Here is a 21,714-nt window from a genome sequence, read left to right as displayed (position 1 = left end):
ACGTGAAACGATTTTTCAAAAAATCTATCTTTTGAGAGGGGTTGCGACCCCCCGCCCTCAATGGGACACGTGGGGTACAAGGGGGGTCGAAAATCTTAAATAGCAACATAGGTCAAGTGGGGGCTCATTTGAAAGGTCTTTTCGAGACGAATCCAAAACACTGCGCATAGAGGGCGCTGCGATCATTTTCGGCGGAGTTATTTGATTTTTAAGATGTGCGTGTTCTCTGAGGAGCTATGTTATCTTAAATGTAGAAAAAATCCACGACATTGAAGGAAAAAGAAAATAACCACAAAAACAGCGATAAAGACGCTTGATTTCAAAATTACAGAGATGAACTACGACAAAACAGCTTTATCAGGGAAGAAAGTTACATAAAGTGTAAAATAATAATGACTCAATGATTTGAACTTTTGACTTCAAGTGTCTTTATCGGCATTCAAAAACGCGACCATTGATGTACATGTGTGACAACAAATACGGTGTGTTTCATGTGCAAAAAGTCCTGCGTAGTGTTTTGGATTTCGGCGTTTTTTCAAAAAAATTTTTTTTTTCAAGTTATTCACCCGGTCCGGGACTTTTTGAACACCCTGTAGAAAAAAAACATATAGAATAAAAAATACGTTTATCATCGAATTGCAACAATCGTTTACTACAGTAAGAAATTATTTTCTTCATTATATTCACTGCAGAGAGAAACATATATGCGAAGCATTATATATTATAATTAGCATTGCACTGTAAAGAAGCAATGATTTTATGGTGCCTCCTCGATTGCAGAACCACGGAACCCGAAAGAACCTCAGAACTTGACTTTGTCTAACGCTCGGCTCATTGGTGGAAAACTGCGTATTAATTTACGATGGATTAAACCGGCGTCGGACGTGCCAATATCATTTTACAAAGTATTTTGGAGCAGATTTATCCATGGTCCAACAAATGATTCTATTCTCGTCTATCATAAGACAATTCTTAAAGTAAGTTTTTTTCATTATGCTTGGCATATTTCTTAAAATTTAATTTTTATTAGTACAACAAGATATAAAAGAAATTAAATTAATTTCATCTTAAATAATTAAATGTAAACGTATTTAAAAGAAATATCATCTCGATATATATGCTCAGAATTAGAAAAAAATAAAATTGAGATATATCTATATATAAATCGAGATTCACTTTAAATCGATCAATTTTTATATTTACATATTACATATTAAATTTAAATATTGGGTCGAAGGAAAAATTCTGTATTTTTTAGCTTAAAATTATACAATATTTTCATTAAAAATTATTAAAATTTAAATTTAAAAAAAGGATTTTAAAGCTTGAAATTTCTACTTTCGAATGGTTACTATATTTTTTCAATTTATGTGAGTTTTGTAATTTTTATATATAGAAAACAAGTTAAAAGATAAAGCCATTTCTCCATCTAGATAACGATAATTTTACTAGATAACGGAAAACACTATCTGCATATAATTTTGAGCTAAAGAATACTGCAAACTTTTTCTGTGACCTAATAACACAGGTCTACAAAAAAATATTTTTTTTACCCAGAAACAATATGTAATTCTGATGGTTTTTAACATGCTAAAATCAAATTCACAGCTAAACTTGTTTCATTACATTAGGTTTTCGAGATATCTTAATCTTAAAGTGCCAAAAGGCTTTTTGGGCATATTTAAATTAGAATAATTCGTAAACTTCATGTAATGGAAAAATATGGGCTACGGATTCGAATTCAGCATGAAAAAGTCTACGAAAATCACTTATGATTATAAATGGGTTAACATAAAGTAAAATAAAAAAAAAATTAAGATGTGTTGTAAGTAAAGCTCGGAAAAGGAGTCGAGTAACGTAAAATTCAAGTACTCGCCCGCAGATCCGTTACCTGTGCATACGACTTTGGACCAATTCCGCTAATCCGGGTATCTGCTAATTCGGGTACTTGCAGAAATACCCTGTGGGCAATATAGATATCCGTTTCGGTGCGAATATCCGCTATATGTTACAGATAGTGTATTTTATCAATTTAAAAAGTGTTTTAGGATTGTTTATACTAATTTTCGTTTTGTACTTAAATAGTTTGAATTGAGAATGTACAGGTCGTATAGTCCCTGCAAAGCAAATTAAATTTGGAAAAATGTTTAATATCCATAATGCGAAAACAAAACAGTCACAGAATATTTTAATTACAAACGAAATGAGAATCACTATAAACGATTATAAAACACATACCTTTAAAATTGGCAAAATTACACGCAGATATTTATAGCATGTAGCGGATACATCGAAATGAGTACCCGTATCGCCCACGATTCCTCGGATATCCGTATCGCACATGATTTCACACGGTATTCGCATCGTACACGGTTCTGTGGGTACTCACGGAAACGGTCCAAAGGATCGTATGCACGGATAACGGAGCGGGCGGGCGAGTACTGGACACTCGGATATTCTCGGATATTCCAAGGTCTAATTGCAAGTACGTTCACCGCTCTTAGTCAAAGTCCGCTGTTATCATCCATCCTCTTCAATTCCTCCATCAAGTCAGCTAGCACATAATTAGTCTTAAAACTGGCAGCTTTGCCACAGGTATGATATACATTTAATAACACAAGGTCGTCACTTCTTTTGTAAGAGAGAAAAGCGGGCCAAATTCGCAAAAATATATATATTACAAAAAGTTTAAAAAAGATCAAAAAGATTAAAAATAAAACCCCAAAAGTTTTAAAAAGTTAAGAAAAAGAATAAACAAATAAAAAATTAAGAATAAAAAGAATATAGAGTTCATAACCATCACGTTTCTGTTTGTAACTCTAAGTCTGAATAATAGCGATAAAATATTTTATACCTATTTTTTTTATTATATTGTTTTGACTCATTTATAATTATAGGTGAGTTTCATAAATTTTTTTCATACTGAATTCGAATTATAGCCCATATTTCTCTATCATATCAGGTTTACGAGATATTCTAATAAAAAAATGTTCGAAATAGGCCTTTTTGACATTTTAAAATTAGCATATCTCGGAAACTTGACGTGATGGAGTAATTTAGACTACGAATTTGGTTTTAGCATGTCCGAAATGTTCAGGATCACATACTGCTGTTTCTAGATTAAAGTTCATGTCGGCCTGTGTAATTAATTATGATTAATTAACTTATTATTAATCAATAACAATTTTTAGCTTAGTTCGGAATACTCGGGATTTTGCCAATAATTTTTTCATCCGACTAGACGTTTTTAGCGTAATCGAGTTTTTTGTACTTGCTTTTCAGGATAAGACCTGCTATGAATTGAAAAATTTAGAGCTCAAATGCCAGTACTTCCTTCAGGTGCAGGCGGTAGCCATGTACGGCGGTCGGCGTCTTACTTCACGCAAAGCGTCCAAGGTCTTCAATAGCACCGATTATATGGCGTACGGTAAGGTACCAAACTGATTCGATCCTCAATAATGATAGCTCATCAGTCCTTCCCTCAGTCTCCCTTCTAAGTCCAGTGTAATCGGGATAACCAACGAAAGCAGTGACCTTTCATTGAAGCCGACGTCGAGAGACGTTCTCGCAGATGCGAGCGAACGCAGGCCGGTCTTCATGTGCGTCGCATGAATTGCCATTGTGGAGAAGTCAAGGCGCGTTTAGTTTGGCCAACAAGCAGCGACGCTAGCATGTATAATATCACTTGGCAAGAGGAGTCCTGTTCACGCAAGAAAGGTCCGGAACATCGTCGGAAATCCACTTCTTGGAAAGTGGTTCAGGTATGCTGATTTCGAATTCCCGTCGTTGTGTTTTCGCAAAGAACAATCATTGATGTGATGACAAATTCTTGTAAATTTAATAAAAAATATCTAAAATACATCTCAATGTAAAATCTCAATGTAAAATTACGTACCGAATTTGATTGTACAATTATATAACAACAAATAGTTATAATAGTAAAAAATGATGAGATAATACTTATGAGACTTATAAATAAATATAGTAATAATATAGTAACATGACTTATAAACAAGTTGTTGTTTAAAAGAAAATATTTAAAAATTTTTAGTTTCTAATATTATGTTTATTTTAATTGTTAATAGAATTGTAATTGCAGTTCTGTAAAAAATAAGAATTCTATAAATATTTTTTTTGAAAAGAGCATTAATTGCTTCGTTCCGTTATCTTAATTATCGCTTTAATTATTTCATAGTTTCCTAGGATGAGTTTCGAGTTATGCATGAAGCGCATGATGTATCATTTTATCCTTTTTTATTATTTAGTAAACAATAAGAACAACATATGAAATTACGCATAAAGCATCATGTGCTTTATGCGTAACTCGGAACGCATCCCTAGACTTTGAAACATATTTAAAAAACATTTATACCTATTCTTTAGAACGACCGTATTTGAATACATCAAATACGACAAAGAACGCCATCATTTCGCTTCCGGAAATTTTTCTTGACTTTCTGGGGCGAGTGTCTTGAGGTGAAAGTCGAGAAGTCCCAGATTCGAACCTGGCTGAGGTAATATTTTTCGCAATAACTTCTTCGCAGTTTTTTTAATTTAAGGAGAATTTAAGGGGATTAGCGTTTTAGACTGTGTTGAAAGTCCACAAATTATCGGAGCAATTATATCTGAAATCAATTTATTTAATAAAGAATTTATATTGTATTATTCGAAACATCTAACTTTGAAATGATGATGTTCTCTGTTGTATTTAATGTATATAAAATATTTAAAAAAATTTAGCAATGCTTATTACATTGTTCAATTTAGAATTGTGTAAAACAGTTTTTTAACAAAACAATTTCAATACGTGAAATTATTTCAAATAGTTGTATCAAAACACCTAATTCTAAATTTAATTTTTAATTTAAAATATTGAAAAATTTTAAATAATTATGATGTTCTTTTTTCCAGATCTCGAATCTCATTATTTAAGAAAAGAAAAAAAATTTGATAATTTTAACACTCACTAACAATGAAAACAAAAATGAGAAATAAGTCTCGATATGTCTTAACCTCATTTATCATACGTTAATTTCAGACATCTCACTATGATTTGCGACAGCTTCAAAACGACTGCATGTACAGTGTAAATGTACGAAATGTATTGAAAAACGGCGAAAATATCGGTCATGGTACTAGTATAGAGTTCTTCGCAACGGGATGTCAAGACGATCAGAAGCGGCGAAAGTATTCGCGGAGAAAAACAATGCGATGTAAAACAAAATCGTCCAGATCTACAAAACAGTTTTCCGGTTTATTTGTGATAAATAAATAAAAATAAATAAACCTTGGGTTTATTTAAACGTATATGCAAAGCAAACGAATTGTAAGCTGTAATTGTAATATTTATAGGTTATTACGAATGTAATTATTACAATTATTAACAAAATTATTAATTATTAAAGATATTAATAATACTTTCTTCATAGCTTATGAATATTGCTCTAGCATCTTATAATTCAATTGTGCCTTGTGTGGAATAGTTACATAAATTCGATAATGCGATATTGCAACAACTTTTTAATGTCAAAACATAATTTTTCAAAGAAAGCATGAGGCCTTCTAAAATTTCTTCACAATAAAGATCGTCAAAGACGTAATTTAAAATTTTTTTTATATACATGAATGTTTCTACGTTTAATATGATATTTATTATAAACATTTAATATAAAAAAAAAATAATTTGTTTATATATTTCTTTGATGTTGAAAATATATAATTTTAGCATAGCTCACATTAAAGTTTTATGTTATCGCAAAAATAAAAATGATCATAGAGCAGTGATTTTAATTCAAAAGCTTGGTTTGTTCATTTGCGTTCTTCATTTCAAATGCTTGCGCTTCCGAATTAAATAATTTTATTTTTAAAAATAAATCATTGCAACAAATGTAATGAAGTACTGCAGCGAAAAGATTTTAAAAAAGTTAAGTCGTTTATATTATTGAAAATTTTGTTAATCTTGAGCTTTGACTGATTTAATTCATATTTTGCTTCGATGGAGCTAAAATATAGTTGGGTTCTAAGGTTGCCGAATATGAAATTTATTTTGCAGACAGATAGACGGCCGGATTAACACAATAAAATTATGAAGTAGTTTGCTATGCTGCATTACTATTAATAAATACATGAAATAGAAAAGAACTTAAGGTTCCTGAGTAGTCATCTCAGCCATATTGAATCGTGATGTCATAAGTGAGAAATGACACATTGATTTTTCTTGCATGTCATTTGTAAATAAAAAGAATTTGAATAAAAGAAAATAACAAGATCACTTTAAAATATTTATAAAAATGGGTCAAGACTTCTTATCTTTCCTGAATCAGTAATTAATCGAAAAAGGTTTGTGAAGTGAAAATGGGCTACGCATGCGCATTAAGTAAAAATTGATAAACACATTTTATGTGCCTTTTACGACTATTTGTTTATTATCAGGAAAGGTAAGGATAATTTCGACCTATTTTTATCAGCTTTTTAAAGCGATTTTATCATTTTGTTTCAAAAATTTTGTTTCATCCAATGCTCTTTATTTACAAATAGTATGCAAGAAAAATTAACGTGTCGCTTATGACACATTTCTCGCTTATAATGTAATTCAATATGGTTATGTAATTTAGTGGTATGGAAGAGCTTAAAGACTCAGAAACTTTAAAGACGAATGTATGTAGGTAAATATAAAACTTTACTTATGTAAGAGCGTTGTTTATAAATGGTAAAGAATATTCGAAATATAGATTTATCAGAAGATAAATATAGTCATATAATGTATTTCGCGAGATACGAATTGTAGACTTCCACCATACATCACATATTTATTAATAAAAAATGTATTTATCTTCTTTTTAGATGATATTCAAAAAATTTTATAAATGTATTTTATAAATGAGTTCTTTCTAAATTGATTACAATCTATATTTTTACATTTTTGCAGAGCAAAATTATAAAATATTTATTCTTTACCATTTCATTCAAATAATAGATTATAAAGCAATTTATATTTTTATGCATAGAATAAATTTTTATAAAAAATAAAATTGTTTAATTTGACTCATCTCACATTAAATTTAACTATTAAAAGAGAAATTTTTCCATTCTACAATACAGTTGTTTGAATTTCGTGATACTGCATTAATATCAATCTAATTTAGGATACGCGCATAAGTTGATAAATATCTTCTATAAGGATCGTTTGAAAAGTTTTGAGCTTTAACATGAAGATGGTATTGCTCGTTAAAACTATTCTGATACTACAATCGAACATGTTTTGCAAGATACCTGTGAACATTGTAACCATTTTGGATGCTCAGTTGTTGTTTGACAGTCATTTGTACCAGTCGATGTCAATGTTTTTGTAAAAATGATGAAATCGAATATCGATGATCGTCATAACACAAAACGAATTGCGGTTCGAATTGATTAATTACATCGTATTCACTAGATCTGATCCAACGATTTTTTCCTGTTTTCTACAAAAAGTAGTTCAAAGTTAAGTTTGAAGGACACAGATTTTCATCAAACGAAAACACATCGACTGATATAAATGCCTTTCAAACAACAACCAAACAAAATGGTTACAATTTTTGAAAACATATCTTGCATGTACGATTGTAGTAAAATGGTTTTGACGAATAATGCTTCATGTTGAGGCTCAAAACCTTTCAATCGATCTTTTTTTTTGTGTTATTTACATATAAAAAAATCCACTAATAACACTTATATCTTAATATAATTAGTAATTATTATTTCTTTATACTTATATCTTAATATAATTAGTAATTATTATTTCTTTATACTTTCTTCTTTCTGAAATAAACAATTATCTTCTTTCTGAAATAAAAATTATGAATTTTGGCGACATAATGAATTGTTTGCAGAATTATGAATTATTATATTTGTCTTACAGAATAAAGAATTTTGATAAGATATTTACCAGTATATTTTTAATTATTTTTTAATAACTTTTAAACACAAAATAGCAATTAGGTATTCTTGATTTATAATTTGAAATATTATTAGACATTTTCAATAATAATATAATAGAAAAATGTTTAAACATAGTTCTTTGTAAGATCATAGTAAGTTCTTACTATATCACTAATTGTAAGTAAGTAATATAGTAAATATGCATCTTTTTTTTTGTCATCATAAATGATAATAAGGAGATATTGAATTTTTCAAGTGTTACAAGTTTACATTTAAGATTATTGCCTATAATATCATTAATAACTTAAATAAATTTGCGTTTTATTAACAAAATTGATACCAGTTTCCGTGAAATGTTATATCTGCCATTTTCGTACTCTAAATCAGATATAGAAATGGACACATGATGAAAAATAATTACTAACTAAGAATGTATTTCTGTTTAATTTTAGAAATATTTATATTTCATAATTACGTTTTATATTAAAATAAAAAAAGATTTTTTAAATAATATTCAGCATTGCAGTTCAATTCATTTCATTTTATTATATTATATTTGTTAAAAGTATATAACAAATAACTAAAGAATGTTACAAATTAATAGCATATAAATTATTGAGATATTAGGGGTAAATAATGTATTGTAACATAACTTATTGGGTTTAATAATTGTTATACGTTAGAACATAGAATGTAAAATTCTATTATTTTACCACATGCAAAAAAGATAATTGTTATCCGTATAATAATCGTCAACAGCGCCTGAAGAGTTATGACAGACAGAAAGGAATACATCTTTATAATAATTATAAAGGGTATATACAAAAAATGTTGTTAAATCATAAATTAAAAATATATTGTATTATTTTTATTAATTTTGTTTTAAGGAATGATTACCTCGCATCACACGACACCGACATTTACGAAAACGGAGTCCGACAATATTGCAGCTGAATGGTTTTATTTCGCTAAACAGCAAAATAAGCAGAAAAGGGAAAAGACAATCAAAAGAAAATCAAAGAGAAGAAAAGACAAGGGAAGACAAAGAAAAGGAAGAAGATAAAAAGAATTAAAACTTTAATTTAAGTTTAATATTTAAGTCTGTTCGACTTTCAGAATCTTACATGATTTGAGTTTAGATCGGCGTGAGCCAAATCGGTTTCTATAATTAGAATAATAAGTATTTGTACGAAAGGACTGTATTTATAAATTTAAATTTTTTTAAAAAGTTGATAGATATAAAAAAAGAAGAAAGTATAATAAGTATAGAATGTGAATATATAGGGTAATATATTAATTATTTATAATAATAATAATAATAATAAAAAATTGTAATTAAATAATAGTTTTAAGGAATTAAAATATAAAAAGTTAATATATAGTTATATAGTTTTATATAGTTATTTTATTATTGCTTTGGCTTATAAATATATAATAATATAAATGTCTTATAAATATATATATCTTCCTGTTGAAATATAAGTGTATAAAATAAAAGTTTATTCGAAACCATAACAAATGTTAATATCAAAATCATAAAAATAAAATGTGTTAAAATATAGTACATAACAGAATTAAATACAATTTTCTTATTTTTATTTCTCCGTAGATGATATCACCTCAAATTTAATATTATGTTTTATCAATTTCTCGATCAGAGATGTTTTACCAAACGCAGCACCTGGAGTAAGTACTCCTCCGCTATAAAAATATTAATACATAAAAATAAAAAATCAATATTCAACATGTAACTAATTGTCTTTCAATTGTCATTAATTATCTCAAGCTATAAGTGAATAATTTTTAAATTTTCCAAAAATGATTACAATAGACATAAGTATTACATTGATAAGTAATTAATAATTTACTAACTTGTCAGGTATTTTGTCAGTTTCGTTAAGGATTGTTACTGCCGATAGGATCATTGCGATGCTAGTCAATTCATATCCGGGAGAATCACTAGACATTCTAGTGACTACTTTTTTATTAGGTGGATCTCTGTGTTTATCGATAGGTCCAGCCAATTTTTCAGTCCATCCACTAGCATTGAACGTAACAGAAAAATATGTCGGTTTCAGCAGTTCCGGATTCGAGCTTATGATACCGAATGAAAACAGAGTCGGATACTGCAAATATCGCATGTTATTATTTTGTATTATCTAAATGATTTTGAGAATCAAAAACGCAAGTACTTGCATACATACTTTTAGAAGTAAATTACGACCGCATGCTGTGCAAGACAAAACAAACATAAACATACCGATAATGGCTAATATCAGGATTTCGAAGAAATATCTATTAGTAAATACAGAATTTAAGAAAGATTTAATAGAGTAAGCACAGAATTTAACAAAAATTATTTATCAATATTCATTCCTACTAACTTCAATGTAACATAAAATTGAACTTGCGCAGGCCTTTCTTTATATTTCTCATATAAGAATCGCTGTGTACGAAGAACTACTGAACGATCGATACTCGGAAATGGTAAGGACCATCCTTCAGAAACATCGCTTCGGTGCAGTAGTCTGCAAAATAAATGGAATTATTAACACTGCTTGCCGTTACTATAATAACTATTTCTTTTTATCAATATTGCATCCAACTTGCATATTGTCTAAATATTTAATAGAAAATTTACTTATATTTGACTTATTGTTAGCTGAAAAAAATATGATTTATGAATATGCGTAAGACATGTAAGATATAGAATCGTGTGTACCTTGATTTTAATTTCGGTACGAACTCAGGCAACTTGATAGGATATAATTTTTTGCGTAATGCAAGTAGTTCCTTTATATGAGCCAGATTGTGTACAAAAGTTTGCCAAGTTCCATAATTGCAAATCGGACCTATCTTCTCAGTAGGACTTAACCACATGCTCATATATATTTCAATAGCATTCATTTCTCCTTCAAATTTCTGTTGCGTAAAAATAACTCCCAACTCACTAGGAATACAATCCAAGCCGCAAGCGCTTACTATGTAGATGCCAGCTTCTTTTGCTGCTTCGTTATATTTTAATTCCATTTCAATCATAAACTAATAAAATAATAAAGATATCAGAGAGAAATCATCAATCGATCGTTACTATTGCATAACGTTGTTGAATTACCTGTTCTTCAAAAGCGACATCAACATAATGAGTACGAGTAGCAATGCATGTTTTGATAACGGGTTCTCCATAAAATCTGTATGGACCACAACAATTGACAAGTATCTTTGCTCGCTCCGTCATTTTCTTGAGAGATTTCTCATTTTTAACATCAGCCAGAATAACAGGCACATCCGCTAATAATATATATGTAATGTGATAACATTTGCAAATAAAAAATAAAGTGATTTACTATTATAATTGGAATAATCAGTTCTAAGTTTTAAATATACCAATATCTGAGGCAAATTCCTTAACAATTGCGTCTAAAGCTTCTTTCCTACGACCAGCAATACCGAATTTCATTTTCTGATCTTTACACACATGGATTGCATTTTTCACTACATATTTTCCAGTATGTCCAGTGGCGGCAAATATTACCATATCTAAACGATCATTTGCCATTTTTCTGTAATCTGTAGCAAAATATCATTAAAATCATTAATGATTTTTACAGCTTCACATTTAACTTGATAAAAAAATATCTTTTATTAATACCAAGATGATCAAGCGTGATTTAGTATAGATTATTGAACAAACTGATGCATTGTATGAATTGTCTTGTACTTGGCATATTTGCTGACATAAAAATAGTACACGTTACAAATGCAGCAATATATTATAATTGCTTATGCATGCAATCAATTGACTCACACATTTTTGAAAAAAATGTTTCAGACAAAAATTGTATGATTTAAAAAGATCTATTCACTGATCATATCCGCTTGACCTTGGGTAACATCGCCAAGGTCGAATCAAGATCGCATTGATTTTTTTTAAATGGAACATCCTATTTGTGTCTTCCCAAACATACCTTAAATCTCCTAACACATCTTTAATCTCATAATGTCCGTTTTGTACCTACCTGAGGTGCTTATTAATTATTTATTTACATATGTTATATCTGTAATTTATATCTGCAATTAAATTCACAAAAATAATCTTATACTGATAATTTTGTACATTTAAGTGTTCAATTAGACACTTTTTACAGCATATTAAATAAAGAAACATAGCTAATGTGACTAAATTTGTTAGTCGGACATGCACTTCATATTCCAAATAAATCGAAAACAATAAAAATTCAAGAAACGAGAAATGAAAATTTCATGGTTACGATTACTTTGAGAAAAATTTGGCTAGGCTATTTGTTAATATCTCGTCAAGCTAGTACATCAGATTAAAAAAAAAATCATATTTCTACGTCAATTTGTTGCTGAAAAGATGTAAATTTAACAAACTTAAATGCATGAGGTCAGACACGCACGAGTCGCTGAGCGGCCTGCTCTCCTCCACTTACGTCACGCCGTTTCTCCCACTCAGCTCGGCGCGCTACCGAACTTTCGAAGTTTCAAACAAATTTTTTCGACAGTAAAATTCGATATTTTTTAAATAGCAAATTCGATTCTTCCTTTACAAATTGATGCAAGACGCAGTTCTTAATTTTAAAAATTAGAGCTACAGTGATATTTTGAAAAAAAAATTGTTATCCGGCTCCTAACAATCGAAAGGTAACTGTTTTTAAATTCATAGAAAAATAGCAGCTGTCAAATGTTTCACATGGCTATTTAAATATGTATATTAATGGAATTATTCCATTTTTTTATAAGAAAAATAAATACTTTTCAAAATCGTTTTATAATAGTTTAATTGCAAAAAATCGTTTTATTACCAACAATAAGTATATGTGATTGTGAACTCTTGAAGAGGAAACAGTACCTCTGAAGTTTGCTGTACTACTGCTTAAAGGTGAAACAATTAAGTTTTCCACAAACAGGTTTTTAGTGAACAAATAACTTTTTGCAAAAACTAATAAACATTTTAGGCTGCAATTAGGGCTGGATTTGTTCGTCATAACGAAAGCTACATTTCACGAAAATTTCAAAGCCTTTCGTTAAAATCTCGATGAACAGAGAGCGAGTGAAAAAAAGCGGGTATCAAACCTTTTTTGATGATCTTAATTCTTTTTCGACTTAACTAATGAACCGATCTAATGTTTAACGTTTCGTTTTGTAGGTATTTCGAATATCTATATTTTTCATACTAAATTTTTTTTCATACAATCAACATCTTTCGTTTTATAAGCGAAAACCTATTTTTTGCAACTATCCGAATTTTTTTTGGGTATTTCCCATTCGAGTTGTGAGTCTCAAACACATGCATTTCTTTTCTGATAGCCTTCTGAAAATTTTCGTCAAAAGAAATGACAATTTACAATTTTTTTTAAAAAACCCTAACTAACCCATCTACTGGACTATATTACAGTGACAATGATGCTTTTCAAATTGAAGAGGCTCTCTCGGCTGCCTTCTTGGACCTAATTACTGTAAACAATTTTTAAATTATTATTTAGACATGCTCGAACAGAACCGAAATGTCCGATATTGTCAAATTATATGTAGCCTATAGCAATGCTCGCAAAGATGCACATTTCGGGCTAATTCCGGCGAGTGACTCCCACCACCGCCCGAACTGCCGAGCTCACGTGACACTCTGACTCAGGAGCATCCTTATACCAGAAATATACTGGGAGCATCTTCCGCCAAATTATTATTGAAACATGTTTTTTATTAAATAATTTATTTTTATTAATATAAAATTTTCTATTGTTAATTTATTTATTGTTCTTTAATGATATAGGAGAAACCGGAGTTAATAGACTCATTTTTCAATTTCGAATTTTTACAGACAAAATTAAGAGACTTCTCAAGAAAATGAATTCTACACCAGTTACTACATACATTTGACTATCTAATAATATTTTAATAATAAGGGGAAACTAATAACTAATATGAAAAAAATGCATTTTTCTAATGCATTCCATCTGATTCAACTAGCCCCGGGATCAGGGGCTAATTTGACTAAGATTATTAAAATAAAGATTAATGTATTTTAAGTTACATCTTTGGCTATACACATTAATAAAACTTTTATAAAAATATATTTTAAACATAAACATTCGCTTCGCAGGACAAAACAATACTTCTTTTTGTAAAATTTGTTCATTTCGTGCAAAAACACGTCGAATAAGTCTAGTTTTCGAGATTGGACATGAGGGAACTAAACTTATAATACAATATTTACCACTGAGGAAAATCTCTTTAAAGGAATAAAATTTTGAGTAAATATTATAAGAGTCGTCACTGAATGAGTCATACAGTTCAGTTTGCTGTAGTTAGTCTACTACTAGTCAATTACAGGAACACCGATTCAATTGATCTTAATTCTATTTGCTAGAAAAGACGACATTAATCCGGTTGAATTCGAAGTTCTCCGATTTCGGGGATGAAAATAAACTAGGATATAAGGATCTTTAATACACAACTAGGTAATCAAATTTGCCTCTCTTTGGCAAAAGTAATCAGATTCAATCAAAACTTTTCCGATTTTGCGGACGATATTGAAATTTTAATGCAACGAGGATTAACTTTTTTCGTATCCGCGGTAAAAAATATTCGACTTATATTCGTTTCCACCAAATAACATATGTTATGTTTATAATTAAATATTACATATTTTTATCGCGTACTTTGTAAGAAATGGAATATGTATATAAATATTTTGAAATTAAAGTTAAAAATGATCCTTCTGGTCGAATTATTTTAGACTAATAGCGTTTCTTTGTTTATTGGAGACATAAGAATTTAATTTTTGTTTCTATTAGACATTCTTGTAACGATAAAAATAAAATTTTACAAATAAAAATACGTACATTAACAATTTAATTTTTATCGAAAGATCGGAGAAATTCTGATTGAATCTAACTATTTTTGTCAGTCATGACAAAATCGGATTTACGTTGCATTAAATCCGATTTAATTTTTAACCATTAATTGGGAGAAATTCCGACTGAATCGAATATTTTTTGGCAAAATCAGATTCTCGTTACATCAAAATCGATTTCATTATCGTTCGCAAAATCAGAGAAATTCCGATTAAATAGGATTACTTTTGCCGGTTGCGAGAAAATCGGATTATTGTTTTCATTAAAACGGATTCCAATATCGTCGTCGATTCAAAATCGGAGAAATTCCGATTGAATCAAATTACTTTTGTTAGTTACAACTGTAAGAAATCGATAAAAATCACACTCCGTGACTGATGCGCCATTTTGCGCAGTGCTACTCGACGTCACTTTCAAAACTCATGGCCATCTCGAAGCACTCATTACTTTCGTTTTCATAATGACGGATGTTTATTAAAAAAAATAATAACGCAGTTGATTTTTGTCCTAGAGATCGAAATGAGAAAATCTTTGTATTGATTGACTAAATAGGTTATTAAATAAAAACTAGCTTATCCGATAAAATCTTTGTCTATCAAATTGTTTAAAACAAAAAAAACAACACATAGTGTCACGACAAATTTCTATCTGTGAAATGAATATACTTTTAATTCATCGATTATTTTGCTGTAAAATAGGTAATGTTTCCTTTATTTTATACTCCGTTTTTAAAAGATATTAATAATTAAATAAATTATTGTAAATTAGAATCTGGAAATTCTCGTTCTACACTTTTTACTACATGACGTTCTAACATTATTATATGAAGCAGCGTCGCTTTGATGCAAACACGATCTTTACAATTATAACACGAGGGTTGAATTTGATTCCAACTTGATGTAACTCTGCGTCTTAAGAATATTATTAATTTTACTGAAGATGGCCAGATTGTGGTCGAAACGTTTAATGTTTTTATTGTAATTCGTAATGCAAGAATAATTAAATATCACTAACTACATCTTGTGCTGTGGTTCTTTATGCTCTTTCTTTTCATATATTTAAAAAAAAATAGTGTACTAAATTAAAAAATACAATCTAAGTGATACTATCTTTATTAAGTGATACGATACTTTTTGTATTTTCATTGAAAGTCTTCCTATTTCAACCTCTCGCCCTAAAAAAATAATAGTAACTTTCAAAAAGTAAAACACAAGTGGTACTATCCTTATTATTTTTAGTTAATTCTAATAATGACACGTATCATTTATATCTTTATCAAAATAATTAATTAAATTCTACCAAATTAAAAAGTGAAACCCAAGAGTATCTTTTTATTATCTTTTTATTTACTTAACTTTAATGATATGTGTATATCATGTGTACAAAAGATTTGATATTAACAACAGGTACTAAGTTAAACTAGTACATTTATTTATTATTTACTTAATTCCATGATATACCTATTATTTTTAGAAAAGATAAAGATTTGATATCAGCAATGGCACAAAATTGAATGAAATTATAAAATTTTTGTGAAGTTAAATGCTACGTATATGTATGTGCAAGGAAATAATTCAGACAGGTTTGTGATTTAGATTTAATATAGAATAAGTATTTGTACGGCGTGCGTTATATATTGTAAAAGCACATATAATTAAGAATAGGATAATTTTATATTTGTAAGACATGTGTTGTAAGAACGATGCATAGATTTAAGATTATAAAAAAGCGGTGCATAGATTTAAAATTAGATAAAAAATTGATTATACTTGTAATTGTGATTGTAATTTTAATGTTAATTAAAATAATGATACATATCATTTGTATCTTTATCAAATTAATTAATTAAATTCTACCAAATTAAAAAGTGAAACCCAAGAGTATCTTTTTATTATCTTTTTATTTACTTAACTTTAATGATATGTGTATATCATGTGTATAAAAGATTTAGTATTAACAACAGGCGTCAAGTTAAACTAGTATATTTATTTACTTAATTCTAATAATATACCTACAATTAAAAAGTGAAATCCAAGTGGTACTATCTTTATTATTTACTTAATTCTAATAATAATATGTATCATGTGTATAAAAGATTTGATATTAACAATTGCCAAGTCAATTTTATATATAATAATATAATTTTTAACAAGTAAAATTGTTACTCCATTTGATGTACAGATGTCTTTTTTATTTATAATCTTGAGAAGTCATTGAATGTTTCGACTTTCTTTCGAGTCTTCTTCAATAATATTCTTATTCTATATTAGATTTCGCGAATGAACAAGATAGAGTCACAAGTTGCTAAAATTTTTTAGATTCATTAAAAGTAAAATTAAAAAGTGAAATCCAAGTGGTACTTCACTATATGATATGCTATGTATCTTTTAATATTTTCATTGAAAATCTTTTTATTTCAACTTCTCAAAAAATAGTAGTAGTAACTTTAATTCTTCTTCAAAAATATTTTCATTCAGTCTTCCTATTCCAACACAAGAAATAATGGCTTTAATTTTCTTCATTTAGAATAAATTTACTTTTCTTGTTCATTTCTGATGGTTTTGCACCAAATTATGCAATTTAACGAAAAGGGAATAAAAGTCAATGCTTGACAAACTTTTCCATCGATCATAATTAAGAACAATTCATGAAACACTTTATAAATGCCATTATCTATTTCTAATATGGTAGGAACAAGACTTTTAATTTTATTGTTAATTTCATTTACCTTACTTTTTATTTTTTTTCTAGAATTTCAAAAGCATATTCAAATTTTATTGGCCTGCAAAACTTGGTTGATGAAGAGCGAGTATTTTTTCAAACAATTTCCTAGCCAAACAAAGTTTTAACTCCTAATTTTAATGGAACCATTGATAGGTTCAACTTTTTATTCTTCATTCTTAGAATTGAAAACAAATAAGAAATGAATTAAACTTGGTTAAGAGTTAACCATGAGTTGTGGAACTGGGCCTAAATGCTATATTATGCTAATTGTTTCTTAAATTATAATCAAAAAATTTTTTTTAGTCGAAAGATCAATGCATGGCATTAACATTTGAAAATGATTTCGGACATATGGTCACCGCGGCTGTTTAATTTAATTTTTTGTTTTATTTTTTACAATTTCAAGTTCTATCGGGCTTAAAAAAACACCCTTTATAAGTAACGTTGGCAATAACACACATCACTCGATCACAAGCGTGTGATTAGCTTAAAGTAAGTGTATTGGGCCGTGGTCCGATTCATGCTGACAACGCTCATGAGCATTATTTGTCTTCGTTTAACATTTAACAAACAACAAGGAAAATAATTTTTAATTATGAAATAATTTTTAAACGTTGTGAGCGTAAATCGGACCGCGGCCTTAAGTTATCGTTCAAATCTTGATCTTTCAATAATTAATTATAATTGATAAGACACACACACAAGAATAGGTATGCGAAACCAGTAAATAATAAATTGAACTGGAAAAATAAAAGTAATAACAAAAAAAGATTTTTTTCGTTAAAGTTAATCAAATAATGGTTAATCAAATAAATTGATTAATTTTTAACAAGATTTTCTATGTTACATTAACTGTAATGAATTTTCAAAGGAAACAAATATTTTGTCAAACTAAGGTGTCTTCACACTCAATATACTTCATAAATATTTAAACGAACAAGAAAGATAGTTTGTTTAATTTAAATTATTACGAGATAATCAAAATATTTTCACTTCATTAAAAGGATATTGTTTACATTAAATAAATATCAAGTTCGATCTACTATTTATTTTGTGTACTATGACTTATGTTTAACCAAATAAAACATACATGAATTTCAATAATATTAATGTGTACAAATTTCTATTATAAAAAAGTTGAGCGTTAATGATATGTTTTTATTTTAAATATAAATTTGATTGTTCTATTATATTTTTTATTTGACACATATCCTTTTGTTGTCTCAATTAATGTTATTTAATGGATCGTCAAAATAAGTTACTATTCAATTAAATATATTCTCAAATCAAATAAACATTTTGTCTGCAATAACTTAGTTTGGTTAAGCCAAATTTAAAATTGTTATAAGTAATTGAAATACTTTGTTATTATTACATAATTGATATTTATTTATATGTATTCGACCGCAGCATTTTGTTGAGTCAAATAACTTTTTTTTCGTTAAACAAATTTTTTTTCTCAGTAATTAATTCGAACCGCAATTCGTAAATTTTTGTTATGGCGAATGTCGATATTTGATTTTTTTCCATTTTTACAAAAACATTGACATCGATTGGCACAAATGACAACAATTGAGCGTCCACAATGGTTATAATGTTCACAATTATCTTTCAAAATATGTACGATTGTAGTACCAGAATGGTTTTGACGAGTAATGCGATCTTCGTGTTGAGACTCAAAACTTTTCAAACAACTGTCGTATATGTGAAAAAAAACAGATCATAGTTTAAGTGTTACAACATGCAAGATATAAATTATAAATGTTGAAAATAATTACGTTTTAAGTTTGCTAAGTTTGATTCTCGTAATAAATCGATTTAACTAGACATGCTAAAACAGCGAATTCAAAACACCTTCTCAATTAGATATGATCCTAATTACAATGATGTTTCTAAATGATTTTTTTACGATATTTCTTTTTTCCCGTCTTCAATGAGTTCACACGCGAGAATAGAATTTGCGATTATATTATTAGATAAATTGCGTTTTCGCATAAAAAGTTGGTGTAAGACTATTAATATTGTATTCAATGTACACACATTATATCTCTGGCGAAAATACGGAACTTTATAAAACGTTGACAATCGTTCGATGACGATTTTTTAAGAGTTTATACGTTTTCAAACTTTATAAGAACGCTTACAGAACACCATTGGATTTTAAACACTTTCAGAACGCTTATAAAATACAGTATATATCGTTTCATGAAAGTTCTATAATGCTAAAGTAACGCTTTCCAAAGGATGCTCAGTAAACGCGGATGCGCCTTCGTGCAGAGAGTTCACTGTCAGATTTTTCAAATATTTAGCAAACGCTTTTCTCAATATCGTGAGACAAACATTTTTCTTCTATTCAACAAACGCTGTTCCAATGTGGCGAATTATTTGTATACGTGGCTATAAGTTTTTGCAACATTACTATTGAAGCTTGTAGTTTGTCAAATGGACTTTAGAGTTACATTTATTTAGCTTTAAACGCAGTTCGGATTTTAATATTGATAATATTGATTTTAATATTGATCTCAAATAAGCAGACACACTGCGAAAGAGTTTAAAGTAATACATATAAAAAATAAGAGCATAAAAAACCACAGCAGAAGTTATAGTTTGTGATATTTAATTATTATTACATTAATTAAAACATTAAACGTTTCGGCCACAATCTGGCCATCTTCAGTAATTCAATAATATTTTTAAAAACGCAGAGTTACATCTATCTAATTCATGCATCTCATTCAAACGGTGACGTGAAACTACTTTCACATGTTTATGGTTTTAATATAGCTTATGAATCTATGAATAAAATGAATACATTTATTAAGACAGGAAAGGATTCTTTGCCTAAGGCTGACCAATGCGGAGTAGTTTATAAAATTAATTGTTTAAACTGTGAATCGTCTTATGTTGGCCAAACTAAAAGGAAATTAAAAACTCGGATTAAAGAACATAAGGCCGACATAAAAAAACCTTCTTCCGAAATTTCAGTGGTTTTACGTCACCGTTTGAATGAGATGCATGAATTAGATTGGGATAATATAAGAATTTTAGATATAGGACAATCGTTAATCCGAAAAAAAGAATTTCGGAAATGATACATATAAAAAGACAAACAAGTGGTATCAATAAGCAAAGTGACACGGAAGGTTTGCGTGATGTTTATTTTTCTCTTCTAAAGAAAGATTTCTCTTTCCTTTAATAAATAATTCTAGAACTTTCTAAACTGTTGACTCAGATATATAAATAGTGGTAAAATACATGATAGGACAAATAACAATACATAATGTCACGACAAAATTCTAATTGTGCAAAAGAAGTACTTGAGATTCATCGTTTAATTTTTTTGCCGTAAAACAGGTAATGATTCTATTTCTTTATATTACGACTAGAAGATATTAATATATACAATTTTATTTAAATTAGAATCTGGAAATTCTTGTTCTACATTTTTCTTGATATGACAACTGGCGTTGTAACATTATTATATGAAGCATCTTCACATAGAAAAGAACATGTTTATTTAGTTACAACTCCCGACTGTTGAATTTAATGTCAACTAGATGTAACTCTGCGTTTTTAAGAATATTATTGAATTACTGAAGATGGCCAGATTATGGCCGAAACGTTTAATGTTTTAATTAATGTAATAATAATTAAATATCACAAACTATAACTTGTGCTGTGTTTTTTATGCTCTTATTTTTTATATGTTTTAATATTATAACCACGTTAGTTTTCAAGATATATTTAAAGTAAGAATTTTTACACTAAACATACTTACGAACTTGTCAATGAAAGCAAAACTAAGAACTGAACAGATCGAATTTCCTCCTCGGAAAAGTATGTTCTTCTACGAATTGCGCTCGCACTGACTTACAATACGCAGTTTGCACAAGAGAGAGTAGGAATTACACATGACCCAATTTCTGATTGGAGCTCCAGAGAGTTATGGTGGGGATATGCATTCACGGTATTTAGATGACTGCACCGATAAAATATTATCAAGGTCATAGACTTTGATACTGACGAGATATTATTAAAAACCGACATCCGTACGTTCACGTTCTTGCGAATATTGAAGTGATTAAGAAAGAAAAACTGATAATATTGTACTAATTTTATGATTTATTAGTTTAGTAGATGTATTTATGCATTTAGAAACTCAATAATACTCAATATTTCTTTAAAATTGTGA

The 21,714-nt window shown here is 28.7% G+C and overlaps 2 protein-coding genes across 5 annotated transcripts in view; one reads left to right on the top strand and one right to left on the bottom strand.

Annotated features, from left to right (window-relative positions):
• Positions 1-9,088, top strand: part of Kal1 (anosmin-1 Kallmann syndrome 1) — a 43,065-nt gene extending 33,977 nt beyond the window's left edge. The window contains exons 5-9 of one of the 3 annotated variants that reach the window (XR_015547113.1): positions 781-977; positions 3,283-3,427; positions 3,547-3,761; positions 4,384-4,514; positions 5,039-5,124. Coding sequence is in view for 2 of the 3 variants with exons in the window: in XM_011065303.2 (XP_011063605.2) it covers positions 781-977; positions 3,283-3,427; positions 3,547-3,761; positions 5,039-5,275 (794 nt within the window). In the remaining variant the exon portion in view is untranslated. Of the gene's footprint in view, positions 1-780; positions 978-3,282; positions 3,428-3,546; positions 3,762-4,383; positions 4,515-5,038 lie in introns of all 3 variants that reach the window. The other 2 variants (XM_087412410.1, XM_011065303.2) reach the window with 2 other exon arrangements.
• A 311-nt stretch (positions 9,089-9,399) lies between these two features.
• On the bottom strand, positions 9,400-21,440 carry LOC105151532 (saccharopine dehydrogenase-like oxidoreductase). 2 transcript variants are annotated; one of them, XM_011065299.2, is made up of 8 exons: positions 21,301-21,440; positions 11,308-11,490; positions 11,036-11,211; positions 10,643-10,962; positions 10,305-10,448; positions 10,125-10,215; positions 9,793-10,046; positions 9,400-9,621 (listed from the first exon to the last, which is right to left on the bottom strand). In XM_011065299.2, the coding sequence occupies exons 2-8, from the start codon at positions 11,477-11,479 to the stop codon at positions 9,516-9,518; spliced, it is 1,263 nt and encodes a 420-aa protein (XP_011063601.1). In that variant the 5' UTR covers positions 11,480-11,490; positions 21,301-21,440; the 3' UTR covers positions 9,400-9,515. The 2 variants fall into 2 exon arrangements, with proteins under 2 accessions (XP_011063601.1, XP_087268537.1); XM_087412411.1 differs by having other exon boundaries at positions 21,297-21,423.
• Positions 21,441-21,714: the final 274 nt, after the last annotated feature.

The sequence above is a fragment of the Acromyrmex echinatior genome, chromosome 13 (genome assembly GCF_024713525.1).
Source record: "Acromyrmex echinatior isolate Ae372 chromosome 13, ASM2471352v2, whole genome shotgun sequence".
Lineage (NCBI taxonomy): Eukaryota > Metazoa > Arthropoda > Insecta > Hymenoptera > Formicidae > Acromyrmex > Acromyrmex echinatior.
Note: the sequence above shows the minus strand (reverse complement) of the source record. Positions and strands in the feature narration are given on the sequence as shown.